A 19,593-nucleotide genomic window follows, 5' to 3' on the forward strand; every position below is an offset into this window, starting at 1 on the left:
GGCCTATTTAAAAGTATAGGCCAAATTGCTCGGGAGGTCCGGAGGCATGTTCCTTGAAAAAAAATTTATTCAAACGCACGCGATATCGATGGGAAATGCCATTGCACTTTATACAGAAATAAAGTGCAATTGATAAACAACAACCATCGTTTAGGAATGAAGTGTGAATGTAAATATTGCATGTTAATGTTACAATGCTATTATATGATCAGTACTCATTTGTATTTCAACACATACCATTACATCTGCTAAGTATATCAATGAAATAGGTTGTTAAATCCCATGTTCATTTAAGTTGTTTGGCATTTGCTAGGCGGTTGTCATTGCAATTAATTTTAATAAAGAGGTATTAATAAATATACATGTGTAGAGATTTATTTCAAGTCCAATGAGCCATACGGCCCATGAAAACAAAACACAATATTAAAAAATACAAATATAAACAATGGCACATGCATATAGCTTAGGAGAAGGCACAACATACTTGTTTAATCAATGAACAATGTAAACTGCTCGTTGAAAATAATTTGTGAGTTGTGAAACATTGCAAAAACACTATATTTCTATTTAATTTAGTACAATTTTAAGAAATATATTTCATTATAAAATAGAATAATATGTCGACCAGCTTCGGCTGATTACATGCTACATTAGCAACTCATGTAAAAGCGCAAAGGATAATAGATATATCTTGTATTTTGGCATTTACTTGACTTATTCATTGTATTCTTCTCCTAATTTGTATGCAATGATCATAAGACATTTTTTTAATAAAGCATGTGATTCTACATTATGGTTCATCCAATAATGGACAGTTATTCAAACAAAATTTTCAAATCGTATTTGATATCAGTAATCAGTATTAAGTTTATGTTGTTTTTGAAAATAATGGCCGAGGAGCTCCGAATGATCGTTTATATTGTTGTTATTATATTTGGAATGTATTGACTGCTACCATCAAGGAAGTGAAAAATATCAATGCGCATGCGCAATTGACGTTTCCGCTATTAGGGTGAAAGATATTACTGTTTTTTGTCGAAATTAAAACGTAATTTCTTCGCAATCCCTCTATCAAATATCAAACAAAGAGTACCCAATCAAAAAATAAAGATGGCCCATCAAGATGGCCAGCCAAACGAACATTTGGCCGAAAATTGGTTGACAGAATTTGAAGAAGAATGCCTCGAGGATTTGGACAACTCCGAATCAAATATGGAGGATTCTTTGCAAAGAGAAACAGATTTTGCCTTACAGAAATTGTTTTTCCAGTTCCAGAATTCTGCTACAGCCATTGCTCAATTGTATAAAGGTATTTAAATCATTGATTTTTATTAGTCTTAAGTTTATATCCAAAAAAATGAATACTAAAAAAACGTTCTTGAGGAAAATAACAAATGGCGATCGGCTGTCAGACTTTTCAACCCCAAGACTTTTCAACCCCTTTGTGATTTGTAAAATCAAAGACTTTTCAACCCCTTTGTCATTTCAACCCCTAAAAGTGCTAAGACTTTTCAACCCCCCTCAAAACAAAGACTTTTCAACCCCTAATAAACGAAGACTTTTCAACCCCTTAAATTCTCACCTTTTTATATACTACCTACAACAATAAGCAATTTATTTTGATTTTTTTTTTAAAAATCAAGAATATAGTTAGAATGAAAATGCAACAATTAGTTCAAAGAAAATACATAACAAATATAAAATACATTTAAAATATACATAAGAACACATGCTCATAGAATAATTCATAAAATAATACATGGAAATAAATATAAAAAAGAATGACTGTTCATTAAAAGCTGTTTAGTCGCTTAGCAATAAATCTTCTATCTCCCTGAGGAAATCCTCACACATTATATCATGTGCATGGTACTGCTCCCACAATTAATTGAAACAAAATATTTATTTTTTTCTTTTAGTTTGTCCAAAATACATAGAATTAATAAACATTGTTTAAAACATATTTTTTCATCAATAAAAAATACACCTAAATGTGTTGAACTTCAAATAAAATTCTTCACAATTTTTCAAAATATCTATATTTAGCAGAAATACAAAAGTATATATTGAGTTTCAAATGCTTTCAAATTACAAATAGAATAACATAGAATTTTAATTATATCAAGCCTAGATGAAACAGTTTTAAACAGTGAATAAAGAACATAATGGCCGGAAGAATAAAAGGGGTTTTATCACTGCTTGTGTTGATAAAATGTTACAAACATAAACCAGTGTGACATAAGATTGTATTAATGTTTTTTTTCTCAGATTAAAAAAAATCATTCTATTATTAAAGCTGCACTCTCACATATTGAACGTTTTGACAACTAATTTATTTTTTGCCTTGGAACGAGCCAATTTTAGCGAAAATCGATGGCAACTAGTGATGCAAGACTGCTGACAAAAAAATAGATCCAAAATTGATATTTTATGCATTTTTCTTAAACCGTTAGAAACGGCTTATGCCATAAAACATTAATTTTCGAACGGAAATTTGTAAATCTGCGATCTGATCTTTTGTCAGCAATCTTTTATTGTTGGTTTGTAGATATTTACGCAAAAATTTGCTCTTTCCAAGACAAAAATTAAAAAAAGTTGTGAAAATGGTATATCTGTGAGAGTGCAGCTTAAATTGGCTTATATATATATATATATATATGTAAAAAAATGCTATAAGCATTGTATTGTTTTATGCAATTAAAGAATTGGATGAAGGTCGCACATCCATTAATGGGCAGCAAGTGTGACATGGTCATAAATACTTAAGGGATTAAGGGGCTTCATGACACCTTTTTATTTAGGTTATAGTGACTTGAAAATGACAGTTCAAATTAAGGTTGTAATACCCTGATGGCCATCATTTTAAACTATGAGCAGCTTGTTAAATTTTGTGTATGATTTTCGGATTTAAAAACTGAACAAAAATAATTTAACTATTTACCCTACCCCCAGTGCTCAGAATTATTTGATAATACTTTATTGATTTCATTATCAGCAACTAAAATTGAACTGTACTGAAATAGCAATAAGGTACTACAACAAAATGTTTTGACCGCTGACCTTTTTTAAAAGTAATAAAAGTTTAACAAATTTTCAAGTAGAGGTTTTATGGGTGTTCTACAAGCAAATGGAGATTGCTCCGTAAATCCTTCTTTGCATTTATTTTCTTTTGCAATTTCTCAATTCTGGTATTTAAATTTATACTCACATCATCATGTGAGGTATTGCAACTAATGGCTAGATGCCAGCTAGAGCACATTTTGAGTAATATATATTCTAGTTAAGCAAATCCACTGTTTAAAAAAATCATATATTTAATCGAAGGTATTATTTGCCTTCATCAAAAAAATGATTAGTAAATCAATGCAACACCTTTATCTAAATTTTATCCAAAACTTTGTAGTAAAGAGTAACAAATAACACTAACAGATCTTTAATTGTATTTCAAAAACAATTTGTGAAATTTGTTAAGTTTCTTGCCAAAAAAAAATAAAAATAATAAAGATAACACCTGGCTGACAAAAAATAATAGGGGTTGAAAAGTCTTTGATATAGGGGTTGAAAAGTCTTCAATATTGCTATTAAAATATGTCAACTAGGGGTTGAAAAGTCTTTGATATAGGGGTTGAAAAGTCCAAACAGGTAGGGGTTGAAAAGTCTTTGAAATAGGGGTTGAAAAGTCTAAGGGTTGAAAAGTCTTCGTTTTGAGAAGGGGTTGAAAAGTCTTGGGGTTGAAAAATCCTGCTCCCATGGCGATCTTGCACTAAAACAAAATATTTTTTTATTTTGTAATTTGACCTAGTCAGTAAAATGATGTGTGGTTGTAATTGTTCAGGAAAGCAAGCCAAAATGTACAGTACACTCAACGAGTTAGACCCACTTTCCATTTCCCTCCGCGGATTTTTGCTATCGCGGCCAACACAATGATTTTATCGACTGTCCGCGTTCCTCAGAGTTTGAATTTAAGGCCCTCGGAGGGTGATCAGTCGACCGAAGAATAATGAACTCGGCGTTCCTCGGAGGGATTAACTCCGCGAAACTCTGCTGACACTAGATAAGAATCTATGCTAAAGTTATATTTATTTTATTAAAATTTTCAACCGATTTACGACGGCTCCAGTAAATTGCTATTATTCTTTTTCCTCCGCCCGTTTTGCATGAAGTTAGCTTACCACAAGAATGCAGTCGCATTTCACTAGTTGCACATGCATCTTATAAACATGTTTTTGCTCATGACTGATAAACACATTTCTTCCGAGAAATTCTAGGTTACACATTTTCAGAAAATCTGGAGGTCAAACACGCGTTCAAAGTTCACAGCGCATGGTTTTAAAGACCTTCTTGCCTCGTTTTCGATGGAAAATACCATGAAACGTCATAGCTATTTTTAACCACCAATAATAAATAGTATATTCTACATTGTATTGATCACGCACTTGACGTCAGAGGTCATGGTTCAGAATCGTGTAAATAGTTAATGATTCAATGTTAATAACTCAAGACAATATTCAATTGGCGTTTACGGACATAAATACAAATTAAACGTTGGTACATGTAAGAATCTTTTACGCTTAACAATGTGCATAAGCATAAAAATAAATAACTTCTAAACAAAAATGATTTCTTGCTTATCTGATTGTACTCTGAGTTCCGCTGCGGGATCATAAAATTGGACGATTCTCAACATTATCGTTCATATTAAACTCGGCGGTAAGCCAGCCACTCGGAGGAACTCAGGGGGATTTTAGCGAGGGCAACAGTTTTACCCTCAGAGGTAAACCCGGGATCATCGACTTTATTTTCAAAAGTTTAATCACTGTTTGATGAATCTTAATAAATCACTAGAAAGCTTATTATTGATAAAAATATTTAAAAGACATACGCAATTGATTTTTTGGACTTAAGTTGAGCTATGCTAGTCTAGTTATTGAGTTTATCCGTTGACTAGTCTAAAATTATAGCCGTGTTATACGGGATTCTTCCCATCCCTAACGTTTAAATAAACGGGTTTATGTAAAAACAGGGGTGTTTTGAAAAATATTGAAATTGTATTAAGTGAAGTATTTTATGGTTGAAATTGATCATAAAGGTTTATATTCATATTTTACCATGTAAGTGAAAAGTTATTTTGCACAAAACAAGCATTTAATGCATAAAAACACATTAGTTACCTTTCTTATAAAACGAAAGTTGACTGACACAGACAACAATTATGCCAAGCGGAACAACTCGACCCAATCGTAATAACTCGGCCACCTCCAACAAGCTTCGAGATAGACCTCGTAAATACAATCGTAACAACTCGGCCATGGCCGAATTGTTTCGATTGTTTAAAAATTGTGCCCTGAAGCCTTGCAGGTGCCCTTCATGTATATATCGCTATGTTTTGACAGCAAGAAATGAAAAAAAACACGTCAAACACAATTATTCGTAGGATATGACATTTTTATGTATGGAACTGATATAACATAATCTGGTAATATTTCTTGTTTTTATGATAATTTTTAGATGTTAAATGCTTAAACCTGGAATCCTGATCGGAATAACTACACACTTTTGATACTAAACAATTTGTACCTGAAGGATTTGACATACCAAAAAAAATCCGTAAACGTACAATTATTTGGACTAATCCTTCGACCTGAAAATTAAAAAAACAGGCGTAACTGCTAGTATACTATGACTATTCAGTGGGCGAAATAAGCACAAGCCCTCAAGCGCAGTACTGGTATCTGCTTTCCAGGCTTGTTCAAAACTCCTAATTTTATAAAGCAGGCCTTGCTGAAACTTTTAAATGGCAAGCACTAGTATAACTATAAGAATTAGGGTTTGTTCATCTAAAAGTCTATTTTTATGCCCCCACAAAGTGGCGGCATATAGGGTTGCCCTTGTCCGTACGTACGTACGTACGTACGTACGTACGTCCCGAAGATTGTTTCCGATCTAATTCTTGAAAACCCTTTGTCCAATCCTCACCAAACTTTAAACACATGTTTGTGACCATAATATCTTGATCAAGTTCGATAGCCATGGAAATCGCTTTAGTCATTTAGGAGTTACGGCCCTTTTTTGCCAAAAATTCCCGAAGATTGTTTCCGATCTAATTCTTGAAAACCGTTTGTCCAATCCTCACCAAACTTTAAACACATGTTTGTGACCATAATATCTTGATCAAGTTCGATAGTCATGGAAATCGCTTTAGTCATTTAGGAGTTACGGCCCTTTTTTGCCAAAAATACTTCAAAAATATATGTTTCCAATCTAATTCTTGAAAAGTATGTGTCCAATCCTCACCAAACTTTACATACATGATTGTGACCATAATATCTTGATCAAGTTCGATAGCCATGGAAATCGCTTTTGTCATTTAGGAGTTACGGCCCTTTATTTGCAAAAAAAGACTTGAAAAATACGTCCCGAAGATTGTTTCCGATCTAATTCTTGAAAACTGTTTGTCCAATCCTCACCAAACTTTTAACACATGTTTGTGACCATAATATCTTGATCAAGTTCGATAGCCATGGAAATCGCTTTAATCATTTAGGAGTTAGGGCCCTCAGATTATCCTGAATAATCATTATGGCTTATTTTCTGTGACAAAAAATCGAAGTGGGGGCATCCGTGTCCTATGGACACATTTCTAGTTTGATAACTGATGATTTCAATTAACAAAAAATCTTCGCCAACAGGCAAACAATTTTTCAGCGACTGGGACAACACCGTCGACTCGCCACAATGTAACCTGGCACTCATGTTCGAAATTATAAGTAGTAACCAAGACAACAGGTTTAAACTGTTGACTACGCTCTGTTATGCACCAGTCAATTGTCATCACCCCTCACCTGGTCCATTGACTTTGGGTCCAGCCAAGCCCGGGAAATCCTCGTCCGGCGGGGACAAACTGCTGGTAAAATCTCCCCCAAATGCCCCTGCATCACAGGGATCCTAGGTAACCTTCCCCAGCTATTTTTGGCAGGGGCCACCTGAAAAAAAAAACACACCCCATTTCCCGGCGATCCACAGTATACCCCCTGACCTAGGGGGTCTGCAGTTAAAATTGACTGGTGCATTAACTGAAAAATAAAATTTCCAGTGGAGTCAGAATTGTCACAGACTTTTAAATAATTATTTTGCCCTTAAAATAAAAATGAGGTAAATTAATTTTTCACACATTGCTTCCTTTCACAGATCGTTCCAATGGGCTTTCAATGTGGGTTCCATTTCAAAATGCTGCTTCATCTGTGACAACAATGTATAAAGGTAATTCTGGTTTGGGTTCTTGAATGAAAGTATTTTAATATATGCAAAATGCTCATATTGAAGTGTTTTTAACAGACTTAGTAAAAAAAATTTATTAATGATAATAATTGTAAACAATATAATATGTTTTAAAGCATCATTATTGTGGCCTCTTAAATCTACATGTTTGATTGCAGTTCTTTTGCTAAATGAATTCTTAGATGTCTATAAATAGTTTTGCTTCCTGGAATGTCCTTAAGCTGAAACACCAAATAAAACAATGGAAGCATATGTATGTCAGAATGCCCAAAATGGTGTGGCATGGCTCAAAGGTAAGTTGGTAGTCTGAAAGACTCCTGCGTAAAAACAGTAAGTATCTTGCACTAAATGTCATAATGACACTTGGTACAAATGATGTCATTATGGTTACTAAAGGCATGTCAAACCCTAACTAGCCTTAGTAAACTCCTACCAGTAATCATTGAACTCTGTGTTGATTCATATAAATCGTTTCAAGGCAAGTTTAGTTATTTGAAAAGATCCGTTTTACACATTGAAAAGATACATGATCAACTTAAGCTTGTTATTCATTTCTTTCTTTCCTGCTTACAGACAGTGTGGAGTCAGCCAAAAATTCTATGGAGCTTGGTGTTCAGAAGGGTCGACAGCGTAATCTTAAAGACATTGTGTCATGGGTGAAAAAACGTAGACGACACATACGTAGAGAGGACTTATTAGCATTTCTAAGTGGTAAAAATCCACCACAGAGGACAAAATCTGGTGCTGGTGTGAGACACGGGTCCAGCGTCAGAGCTGATAGGTCGTTTCCAAGGTTTCCTTCTGCAGACAGTTTGCCAAGAAGTGCTGAGGCAGACCTTCAGTGTTTTAGAGAGGCAATAGCTTTGCAAGGTTGGTTTTAGGGATCATTGTTTAGTCCATGTGTATGACCATTTTTAATCTTTGTGAGTATATTTGGAATTTAATAAAAGGTTGAAAACTGGAATCGAATATTGGAATTATCAGAGAGGCGCTTTCAAACAATCTGATTCATGTAAAAATGGAAAGAATAGTTGCCAGAACTTATTATACGAGTAAGGCGAGTAGTTAAAACTTATTGAAATGTTTAATGGAAAATAAACAGAACTAAACTTTCAGCCTCATTGGTGGTGGTATAAAGCTTCTGAGTCCTTAAAAAGTAATTCTGGTTTTGGGGTATCAGAGCCTTCCTTTATTAAGACGCCGACCCTACTGTTTTTGTGTGTGTTTTATCTTGAGGTCTTAACAGCTAAATACTGAGATTTTACGCCATTAAAGAAAAATGACAATACAGTTTTAACATGAAGTCTAATTAAAAAATATTCTAACATACAACCTGTTTTCGGACGGTTAAAAAAATGAATGAGATTTTTCATTAAGAATGGCAGTGTTCTCAATAAAAACAGGCTGTCGGCCAAAATGAACAGTTCAAAAATGAAATTCATCTGGTTAAAAAAAGGCAGCAAGTTTTAAGTAGAATAAGAAGTAGCTGGGCAGTTGCTTTTCCAATTAAGACATTTCAACAGAAACTTATTAAAAACCCTCAGTCCCTGATTATACATATTTTGAAGCAAGAGAATATATTACAATTATTAACGATAATCACAATTGATAATCACCATCTTTAGAGGCAAGCGATTAATATTTGACAATACTCCATTATATTTTAATCCCGAGTGTATTCATTAAGTATGTGTTGGGCTTGAAAATAATCAGTTTAAAATTAATAATTCAGTTAAAGGAGTTTTCTTTGTTTTACTTCACATAAGTTCACATTGTTTTTTTTCTGATTAAATGAGTTTTATAATGTTTAGTCACTTTAATGTGGAATTTAGACTCTAAAAACTGTAAAACATGAATAAGATTAAATTACCATTGTATTTTATACCGTAAACTAATGAAAAACAGACATTGAGCCATTTTAAATGGGATACCCGTAAGTCAGTGTGAATTAAGATAGAATATCTAGCATATCAAAAATTAATCTTTTACTTTTAAACATCGTACAAATGAGGACAATACTGTAAGTAAACGCTTTATAAAGCAAATAAATAAGTTTTGAGATTACAAAACAAATTTTCATTATGAACATTCAACAAAAAAACTATCAAATATTGGTATGAAGTTTGGAGTATTTGATTTTCTTAGCGCCACCGTCTGTTTTTCAATGACCGTCTGCTTCAAACGAATCAATGTTCTAAAAAGTGTGCCTAGTTTTTACACTGCAAATATCAATTGTTTACTAATGCTTGACAACATTCTTCATCAATTCTTTGCTTTTTCTATCGCAATTTAACAAACTTTTAATCATTTGACCAGTTTCTTCGCTGATTGGTTAACATGGAACGTTTCGATAATTGGATGATAGACGACCCAATTATGTCATTAGGAGATTACCGATTATTAATGGCTAAACTCATTAAATTTGTAACAACATCGGCATCAAAGATCGACATTTAGAGGTACAACTTCGATGTCTCAGACAAGGAATACTGTGTCATAATGAACAGCAATTAGCACCCTGATTATAAGCGTGATTTACCGTTAATCAGACCCGCGGTGATGACGGTGGTGTGCCTTAGCACGCACTGATCTGTGACAGATTAGGAAACGGCGACATTGACCAATGAAATACTTTTAGGGCGTTACTTTGTGATGAACAATGATCTGAATGGCCAGAAGGGCGCAAGGGGGCGGGAAAAATATGACATGGCGTGTAAAAAGGGGCAACGGGGCGGGGTCAAAAAAGGGCAGGGCGGGCCGCCCTTCCATTCCGCTTTAGCTAAAACACTACTCATGCATACATACATGTCAGTGTTTTTTCTGGTCCTTTTTGGGGCTGAAATTTGGCCTCATTCCCCTCCTGGAAAATATTCCCCTCCTGGAAAACTATCTATTTTTCCCCTACCCCGGTAAAAATCCCCTGTCCAGGAGCACTGACATCTTAACAATTTAGTAATAGAAGCAATATAGTGCTAGTCATGAACATATTGAAAGATTTGTTGAATAAACGGTTTGGAAACAAGTTGAACATATATGAATTATGTTCAACAGTTGGTATTTTTCCCCCTTTTTGTCAAAACATCACTATTTTCGCCTATTAAAGGAGCCCACCACCTTTCCCTTAAAAGTGGGACAAAACTCTGCATGTTTAGTCATGAAAACGTTATTTACAGTAACACACTCACAGTCACTCGGGTCAATATTATAAATGTTTTACATCATATTTAACAGGTCTGGATGGAGCCATGTCAAACATCAGTGTGGGTTTCCGTCCACATGGTAATCATGGTGCTAATAACCAGCCTCCACATGCAGGCATGCCGAAAAACAACATAGACGATCTGAACAGTTTCCTTCTTGAAGAGTTTTCACGCAACTGTGATGCCCGAAAGAGATCTTCTACTCCAGATGTAAACATGGACTCTCCTACGAGAAAGAAAAGCCGGTTATTTTAGATGAGAAATATTTCAAAAAGTTGTTAAAAATGATACTATTTTACCAATAGATAACATTTTATTAGCTTGTATGTTTTTTAAAGAAAAACATTTGAGATGTTTTCATAGCCTTGGTTTGTCATGGCCGGACAAAAACTTTACCCTTGACCATAACTTAAATAATGTTCATATTCAAATAAGATTTGGTAGCAGTTTTACCATAGACAATATATACATGAATTGTAGACTTATGTCCCTTTTCTATTCTAAGAAACAAACACAGCAGACTAGTGTTGGCGTTCGATCAACGGCACTCTTGTTAATTCAAGTATTGTATTTTTGTTGTTGTTAATTTTTCCCTTAAAAGAATATGTGCTGGAATGGAAGACAGCAGGGTCTGTGTGTAAGAGCTGATTTGTACAAATTAAAGGATGTCTACTGTATACATCAGTAATCAAAACATTCAGAATCGTTAACCTTGCAGTAAAAGACTAGTTTTGTATTGTCTTCCTTAGTTTCTCATGTAAAGCTTCCTTGTAGTATATCAAGGCTTCCATTAAGAATTTGTAATTGGAAGTATGAACCTTCTTTACCATCAGCTTTTGATGTTTTTCTCTGACACATGATAGGACCAGTCTTTACTATTATTATTCTGATAAAATCTGAAATGATTAGCTACTAAAAGATGCTAACTCCATAGAAGTGTATTCAAACAATTTATTCAATATTAAACATTTTGAAAGTGTGGCCTTTAATGGAACATTGACACCAGGTTTTTATGTTTTGAAAGCTTTCATCTTTTATCCAAGTTTTTTGGAAATTTTAGCCCGTTTCTAGGGAGTAATTCACTTCAAAGCTTCCTCAAATGGAAACCTTTGTACCAACAAATATTCACATTAACCATTTCATTAGATGGAGCTGGATGTAAAAAATTGAAAAAATGTAGTAGTCGTATACAACATGCATGTGTATATATTGACATCAATAATCTCATTTGATTATTTCTTGTAACTAGCAAATCATACTGAAACTGCACTGATGAATAAAATAATGCGTCGTCTAAGTTATTTCAAAATGTTCTTTATCTGTTTTCAATGCCGACAAGTATTTATGACTCCTCTGGTACACCATTGTGTTTAAAAAAAAATACTGATTAATACGAACAGAATTAAATTCACTTTGATAAACTGTTTCGCTGCTTGAAAGTTTTAGGTTTATAAATTTCATTAGACTATCTGCATTTTATTTTTATATGACAGTGAAACAGTTGTTTTTCAACCTAAAATGGTGCTGAAATTTGGCCCCATTCCATAATAAGAAGAACATAAGCCCTTTAATAAATAATTGCTGATTTCACAATCTCAATGGGACAAATTCCACAATTCTGGAAATTGATATATTTGTCATTACTCCACCATTTTCTTCCCTGCATGTTTTATAAACTTTGGGCCGATTGTTCAGAGCTTTGTAAACAACAATTAACGACATCATTGTTCAATTTTTAACGTGAACATATTGATGATTTGCTCACGTATTTAAATAAAAACAAGTACAGCTGAAAAAGTTGTCTCAAATCTTGTTTGAAATACAACAGATCACGAGTGAATCCATTAAATTTCCAGAGCAGTAACAATTTAAAAGTTTACAACGATGACGTTAACAACGTTATTTTTAACAAAGTTCCACAAATTGGACCATTGTTTCACAAACAAGCTTTTCCTGTTTTGTGTCACTATTTTCACTATTCAGTGGACCCTGTCCCATTCCCATAGGGTTGGGAGAAAAAGCACTGTATTCATTGTGTTTGTGTTTTGAAATTGATTGTCAAAATAAGTAACTAAACTTTGTACATTTTTATGAAGTATAACTCATACATGTAGTTTTATTGATGAACTGTTAAGAAGACACAAGACGTACATGCATGTTTCTAATAGGAATTATCTTTTAGGATTAGATTAATTCTTGATTTAGTTCAATTATGATGAATAATTGTCTTTCAATATTGGGATTATTTTATTTTGAATTTTTTTATCAGGTTATGAAGAAAGATATTGTATGTACATGTAATTTTTAGTTCTTGCAAAAAGGGCATTATTTTTTAATATTCATTTGTTTTGTGAAAATTTGTTTCAAAAAGGGTAGAATACAGTGAAACTTAGGTAATACACAGGGGAAACAATGTATTCCAAGATGTACCATATTTTTCACATGTTGTTAAAAAAAATATGAGGTTCATAGAAGTATTTGTCTCAGAGTGTGTGTAGGGATATGTCAGATCTTATAATACGGTACTATGTTTAAAAATATGTATTTAAAGTGTAATTATAGTTAAACAATATAAAACAATGATATTTTAATTAGTTATACAAGTTTATGTGTTACACACAAAGCATGGAAGGAGCTAAGGGATTACATAGTCTGTAGTCAACTGTCATAGAACAAGGGAATCATTGTCATTGGCCTCATACTTTCATTTATCGTTAATAAATTTTAAATGGCTTGTTTTAGAGTCTTAAATCTTTGTACAGTAAAACCCTGTTGGGAACGGCGATTATACCTCGAGGCTCGGAAAATTCGAGTAAAGCCGGATTGTTCACCTTCAGTATAAAGAAATCGTTCCTTTACATCCAGTTTGATCCAACAAGGAATTCGAGCAAAGCGATATCAAGCAAACATGGGTTCGACTGTACATGAATGCATATTAGCCATTGTCAGTGGATGACCCCTTATGTTCTTAGGGTCAGTTGGTCAAGGTCATGGGGACTTTCACAAAGGTCACATGTTGGGCTATCTGGCCAGATGACACAATCAATTCACAGAATTTTAGATTAATTAACAGTGATGACCTTCACTAAAGGGCCATTTGTTAGGGGCTCCTGACTAGCGACACATGAGGAATTTTAGATTAATAAACAGTGCCTTTAACTATAATGGTTTTATATATGGGTAATGTAAAATGCACTGTTCTAAGCAATTGCTATATTATCTAGATAAGAGATCTTACTGGTGACCTTCACAAGGGCCATTTGTTCAGCACTCCTGACCAGCGACACATAGACAGAATTCTAGATTAATAAACTGTGCCTTTAACTATAAAAGGTTTAAATAAGCAAATGCAAAGTGAACTGTTATAAAGCATATATGCTATTTTTTCTATAGGAAAGAACTTGTTATTTTAAGTTAATTCTGTTTTAAGATGATACTTTTTAAAGTTTGGTTTATGTATAGGAAAAATTATATAACATAAATAATGTTGTTTTTGTCTGAGAAATAAATAGATTGCTAACTGAATAATTCAAGTCTATATCAGACAATGTGTAAATGGTTTAAAATATTTGTGTTAAAATAACCACACTACAAAGTAACAAACAGTTGCTCTGTAGTTGAATTGGGCGCACCTAAGGTGTACTGTATACTATGGCCAGTTTAGGAAAATCGTAGACATAGTAGGTTGAGTGTATGGATGAAATATATATGTATCATTTTTCTTTGGTTATAATTACACTCATGTTATGTTTGTATTCAGTTATTTATAAATATTTTCAATTTTATAAAAATGAATCTGGTTTTCCCTTATTGTTAATGTTTTTGTAATAGTTGCTTCACCTGAAGCTCTTCAGTTTCGAGGGTAGTGGGTGATGTTTACAGTGCTCCAGCTAGGCTAAAATTGAAGGACGGGGAACCTGCTGTCCTTCTCCCAGTACTCTGCTGTGCCCTTTTGTTTGACATGGTCATTTTTCAGAAATAAGCATATAGATGACTGATTTACATTATTTTGACACTGAAGTAAAGATAATAGCGAAGGTATTCATATTTAGCTGTTTGTATTTAAAGTAGTTACAGCACATACACAATATAAATTGAACATTGGCCCTTGCAAGTGCCCTATTAAGGCTCATTCAATGCGCATCAAAAGTACCGTTTCTGTACTAGCACCCTGCCCTTTTTAAATCCTGACTGGAGCACTGTACAGTTTTGTACCATGTTGTCAACGTTTTATAACTAGTGTGTGGTTAAGTTCATAGCCTTGTTATTTAACCACATGCTAATTATTGAATGGTTAAGCTCTGTCTAATTGGTACAGTTATGTTAATTATTTTGATATAGTTAAAAATGACACAATGTGTCGACATAATATGATAATTTATAAGTTGAAGATATTAATTAAAAACAACACCATGCTTGTTGTTTTCTCTGAAAACATTGATAATGGAACATGCTTTGTTACAATAATTAACAATTTTAATCTCTGAAAGGAATGAAATTTATATTAGAAAATGACCATGAGGCATGTCAGTCAAATAAATTGTACCTTTTTAAATGAAAAAAATTGTAACTGTATATATGAAACATTTGTATAAAAATTCATTTCCAAAAAATCCTGATATAGTTAATTAATTGAAAATATATACTGAGCTTAAGTTACAACTCGGATGATTTTGACAAACAAAATAATCTCCAATCTTGGAATTTGGTGTTTCATAGGAGTCAATGTAATGGTGTTTGTTCATTTTATGTAAAAATTAGAATTCGCTCATTTTTTTCGTTTTTTTATTGTTGAACACTAAAAAGTTACCCATACATGTTTCTATTAAAAAGAGTTACTGTTTTAGTTTAGTAACTATAAATATTTGTTTTTCATAGTAGTATTGGTTTCATTATTTTTTTATTTTTTTTTTTAGATTTATTTGTTTGTCAAAATCATCTCCAGTCTGTTTTATGAGGAGTCAACTTAATGGTGTTTAATCTTTATTTTGTGCTTTGATGGCAAAATTATTCAAAATGGATAATCAGGAAATATCACAAAAAAATTTGGGAGCTCATTAAGATCTTTACTCAGAAAAAGTTTTATTCGTAAGTCAGATCAGGAATTATTCTCATAGCCCGCTGGCTGGCACTTGTAGCATCAGTAAATACATCTTTGATGGCCCATGGTGCAAAATCTAGAGAGAGGGATAGTGGATGCAAGATAATTCGAACTAGGGAAATTGGATTGTTGATTTTTTATCAGCCAGATACTTGATGTTAAGATTGGTACCATACTAGTATGGCTATATTAAAGCTATGGGATATTTTGAACCAAATTCTTCTTTATTTAGATTTTCAGACTCCTTATGAATAATTCTGCCATAATAACATCTATTTTGTTTATAAATTGTTTATGATAAAAAAAATAATATTACAATAAACATGTTATAAATAATCGACCTGTTCTCTCATCTCTTCTGTATATGAATCCTGTTGTCACGTGTTAGCTTAAGAACTGTTCACGTGACTCATTTAAAGGTTACATCAACAACAACAAAAAGTTCAAAATTTGAATGAAGTAAAATCGCATTAAAAAACAAAACATTTTTAAGTATTCAATCAACTCATTAAAATTTTTCATCAATGAAAACGTGTGTAGAGCATGTAAATGAAGTAATATCGCATAAATACCACAATATTTGTGGCCCTTGATTATGCTGGCTGTGTAGCATGACATACATATAGGGATCATTATCTGGCGGCGCCTTCCTTTCCTGTCTGCCACTTGAGCATGTGTTATCCAATCGGTCACAGTGTTTATTGGCATATTAACTGGTTCGATCAACAACCAGTCTTAGAGTTATTGCCTTTGTCCGCCTCAAAATTAAGCATATCTTTTCCAATCTTTTCCAAACTTGGGCACATTGTTTATTGGAATAATATGTTGTGTTGGTATCATCACAACTGGATCGCATTTCTCAATTTTAAGTAAATGTCCTTGAATTGTTAATATTTTAATGGAATCACTGGCACATCTCTCTAACTTGAGCATCTATTTCTCTGGCTTGTACATGTGTATATGGTATAATGTCTCAATGAACATATACATAATTCAGTTTCAATTCAACAGTCAAACATATCGCTTTAGTTACAACATTCCTATTGAAAAATAGTAATAATTTTCCATTTAAAAAAAATGGTGCTTCAGTCGGCATTTCAATTTCAAGCAATTTGAATTGTTCATATATAATTGTAACATATTTTGTGTCCACTCAAACTATACTCCTCAAATTCATCATATGCATATGGGTTTCAATGATCACAAGAAGAAACAGTTTAACTATGAGCAAGACAACATCAATGACACAAGAGTTATGGCCCTTCATTTAAAGCTGCACTCTCACAGATTGAACGTTTAAACAGCTTTTTTATTTTTTTGTCTTCGAACGAGCCAATTTATGCGGAAATCCATGGAAACCAGTGATATGAGACCGCTGACAAAAAATCAGATCGAAGAATAGGTGGGCTATACTCTTCGCCCCGGCGTCGGTGTCGGCGTCGGAGGTTAAAGTTTTAGGGCAAGGTGGGATTTTCACTTTATAAGTCCAATACCCTACATTCAATTGACTTAATACTTCACACAGTTGTTGAGGGCCATCACAAGATGAGGTTAGATAACTCCATATTATTCTTTACACAGATTATGGCCCCCCATTTGACTATGGAACTTGGGTTAAAGTTTTAGGGCAAGTTGGAATATTTATTAATAACTTCTATATCCTTTGTTCAATTGACTTAATACTTCACACAGTTGTTCAGGACCATCCCACAATGAGGTAACATAACTCCATATTATCCTAAATACAAGTAATGGCCCCTGATTGACTTAGGTTAAAGTTTTAGGGAAGGTTAAAGTTTTAGGGCAAGTTGGTATTTTCACTTAAAACTCCAATACCATTCATTCAATTGACTTATATTTCACACAGATGTTCAGAGCCATCACATAATGAGGTTAGATAACTCCATATTATCTTTTATACAAATAATGGCCCCTGATAGACTATGGAACTTAGGTTTAAGTTTTAGGGCAGGTTGGGATATTGTTAAATAACTTCTATACCATTCATTCAATTGACTTAATACTTCACACAATTGTTCAGGACCATCACCCAATGAGGTTACATAACTCCATATCCTTAATACAAGTTATGGCCCCTGATTGACTTAGGTTAAAGTTTTAGGCAAGTAAAAGTTAAGGGCAAGTTGGGATTTTAATAAAGAAAACTTCTATACCGTTCATTAAATGCACTTAATAAAATTCAAAATTATTTACGACCATCTTACAACAAGAAACATAACTCCGTTTTAAGCCTAAATACATATTATGGCCCTTGATTTTTTTTATTCCCTTTGAAAGGCATATTTGTATAATCTTAACCACATTTTCATAATGGGAAATCAAGTTATTTGAATGACTTGTGTGATTGTTTGGGCAGGCTGGTTGGAGGGCAGCATAAAAGTCACCTTATGTATCGAATAATTTTAGTAAGATTTGACATAAAGAGACCAAACTTGGTATTATTACAACGTTATTGTAAGTCAAAGCGGCGTAGTCGAGCGCGCTGTCTTACGACGGCTCTTGTTATATTTAAGTTCAAAAATTTGTTTTGTGCATTTTTCTTAAACCGTAAATTAATTTTCGAACGGAAATATGAAAATCTGCGATCTGATATTTTGTCAGCAATCTTTTATCATTGGTTTGCAGATATTTACGCAAATATTTGGTCTTCCCAGGACAAAAATTAAAAAAAAGTTGTAAAAATGGTATATCTGTGAGAGTGCAGCTTTTAAAACTGGACGAGCTTTTGCGTCTACTTGTACATGTTTTTTATCTTCTACTGAAAGTCGATGAAGCTGTAATCATGTTAGGCGTGTGTGTTTCCCAGTAATCTTGTCCGGAGCATAACTTGATCAGTTTTGAAGGGACTGACTTCAAACTTCAAACTACATATACAAATAAATATCTTAAAGATTTGCTATACATAGAAACCATTGTTCTTGCTTCGGTAGTGTTTAGTTATTGCCCTTTGTAAATTACCCCCCGTCGATTCAAAGGTCACGGGGGATATTGTTTTGGAGTTTTCTGTCGTTTCGTCCGTCCTTCCGTGGTAATGTGTTTATCGGGCGTTCCCCTATAGGGTTAGGAGTTTATTTCGTTATGTTTTCAATAAAAACACACACAGAAATACACGGCTTAGAGGCTTATTTTTAAGAAGTAAAAAAAACCCACATCAACATGAAATGTTGGAACGTACGTCAGTTTGTTCTTCTGACCGTCTATCACATGTTATCAATCCGGAACCAATCTTGGTACTTATTAGCCAGATAATGATCAAACTTGGTCAGAGAGTCACTCTTGATAAAATCTCGACCGCATGTAAATTGGGGTCACATGGGGACAAAACATGTCACTAGGTCAACTATTATAAAAAAACAATCAAGATATTTTATTCATGGACAATTCTTAGCCATGATGTTCTCCCATGCACAACTGAATGTGTCAGAAGGGGGACATCTGTTTGATTTTGTCTGTCCATTGGTCCGTTTGTTTTTATCATTTCTTAGTTGGATTAGTCGGATACTGTTCAAACTTCGCCTTAATGTTCCCCTTTGAAAATTAGACAGGTCAAATCATAGAAAACACACTAGAGACATTGCAATTGCGCCCATATTCATTAAACTTTATTAGACTTTGTATCAACTTTTACCTTGATGAACTCTTGGACATGTTAATGGTGTGATGAAGTATTGCACTTGGTGTTTTGTTTTCTACGGCACTTATTAAAACCAGATTTGTGGCCCATGAGCTTGCAATAATGGGTATTTCTGGACTTGTGTCGCTAAAAACTCGAACTTTACTACCAAGAGTCTTGAAACCTTAGGGGAGTGTTGCTCGGGTCGTTAAGTTGTGCCCCCGAGGTTTCATTTGCCGCTGCACTTCACATGTCCAAAACGCAAAAATTGGCCCTTTTTGTTTTTGTTAAACTAGTTTATTTGAAAACGGTTGCAAACAAACTCATATCGTATATTCATAAGCGCGCATTATTCTGCAGCCGTATTGTATGTTTCGTTT

General features: G+C 33.6%; 1 protein-coding gene across 1 annotated transcript; it reads left to right on the forward strand.

Moving 5' to 3' along the window:
• The first annotated feature begins 982 nt into the window (after nt 1-982).
• On the forward strand, nt 983-13,214 carry LOC128213084 (HUWE1-associated protein modifying stress responses-like). The gene is made up of 4 exons (XM_052918611.1): nt 983-1,309; nt 7,189-7,260; nt 7,852-8,148; nt 10,510-13,214. The coding sequence occupies exons 1-4, from the start codon at nt 1,111-1,113 to the stop codon at nt 10,731-10,733; spliced, it is 792 nt and encodes a 263-aa protein (XP_052774571.1). The 5' UTR covers nt 983-1,110; the 3' UTR covers nt 10,734-13,214.
• The last annotated feature ends 6,379 nt before the right edge of the window (nt 13,215-19,593 follow it).

The sequence above is a fragment of the Mya arenaria genome, chromosome 2 (genome assembly GCF_026914265.1).
Source record: "Mya arenaria isolate MELC-2E11 chromosome 2, ASM2691426v1".
Taxonomy (NCBI): Eukaryota; Metazoa; Mollusca; class Bivalvia; order Myida; family Myidae; genus Mya; species Mya arenaria.

What these genes read in the sequence shown, in the direction of transcription:
- LOC128213084 (XM_052918611.1), top strand. Translation starts at nt 1,111, where the DNA reads ATGGCCCATCAAGATGGCCAGCCAAACGAACATTTGGCCGAAAATTGG. An exon ending in TGTGACAACAATGTATAAAG is followed by an intron (nt 7,261 to 7,851) that starts GTAATTCTGGTT and finishes TCCTGCTTACAG; the next exon opens with ACAGTGTGGAGTCAGCCAAA. An exon ending in AGAGGCAATAGCTTTGCAAG is followed by an intron (nt 8,149 to 10,509) that starts GTTGGTTTTAGG and finishes CATATTTAACAG; the next exon opens with GTCTGGATGGAGCCATGTCA.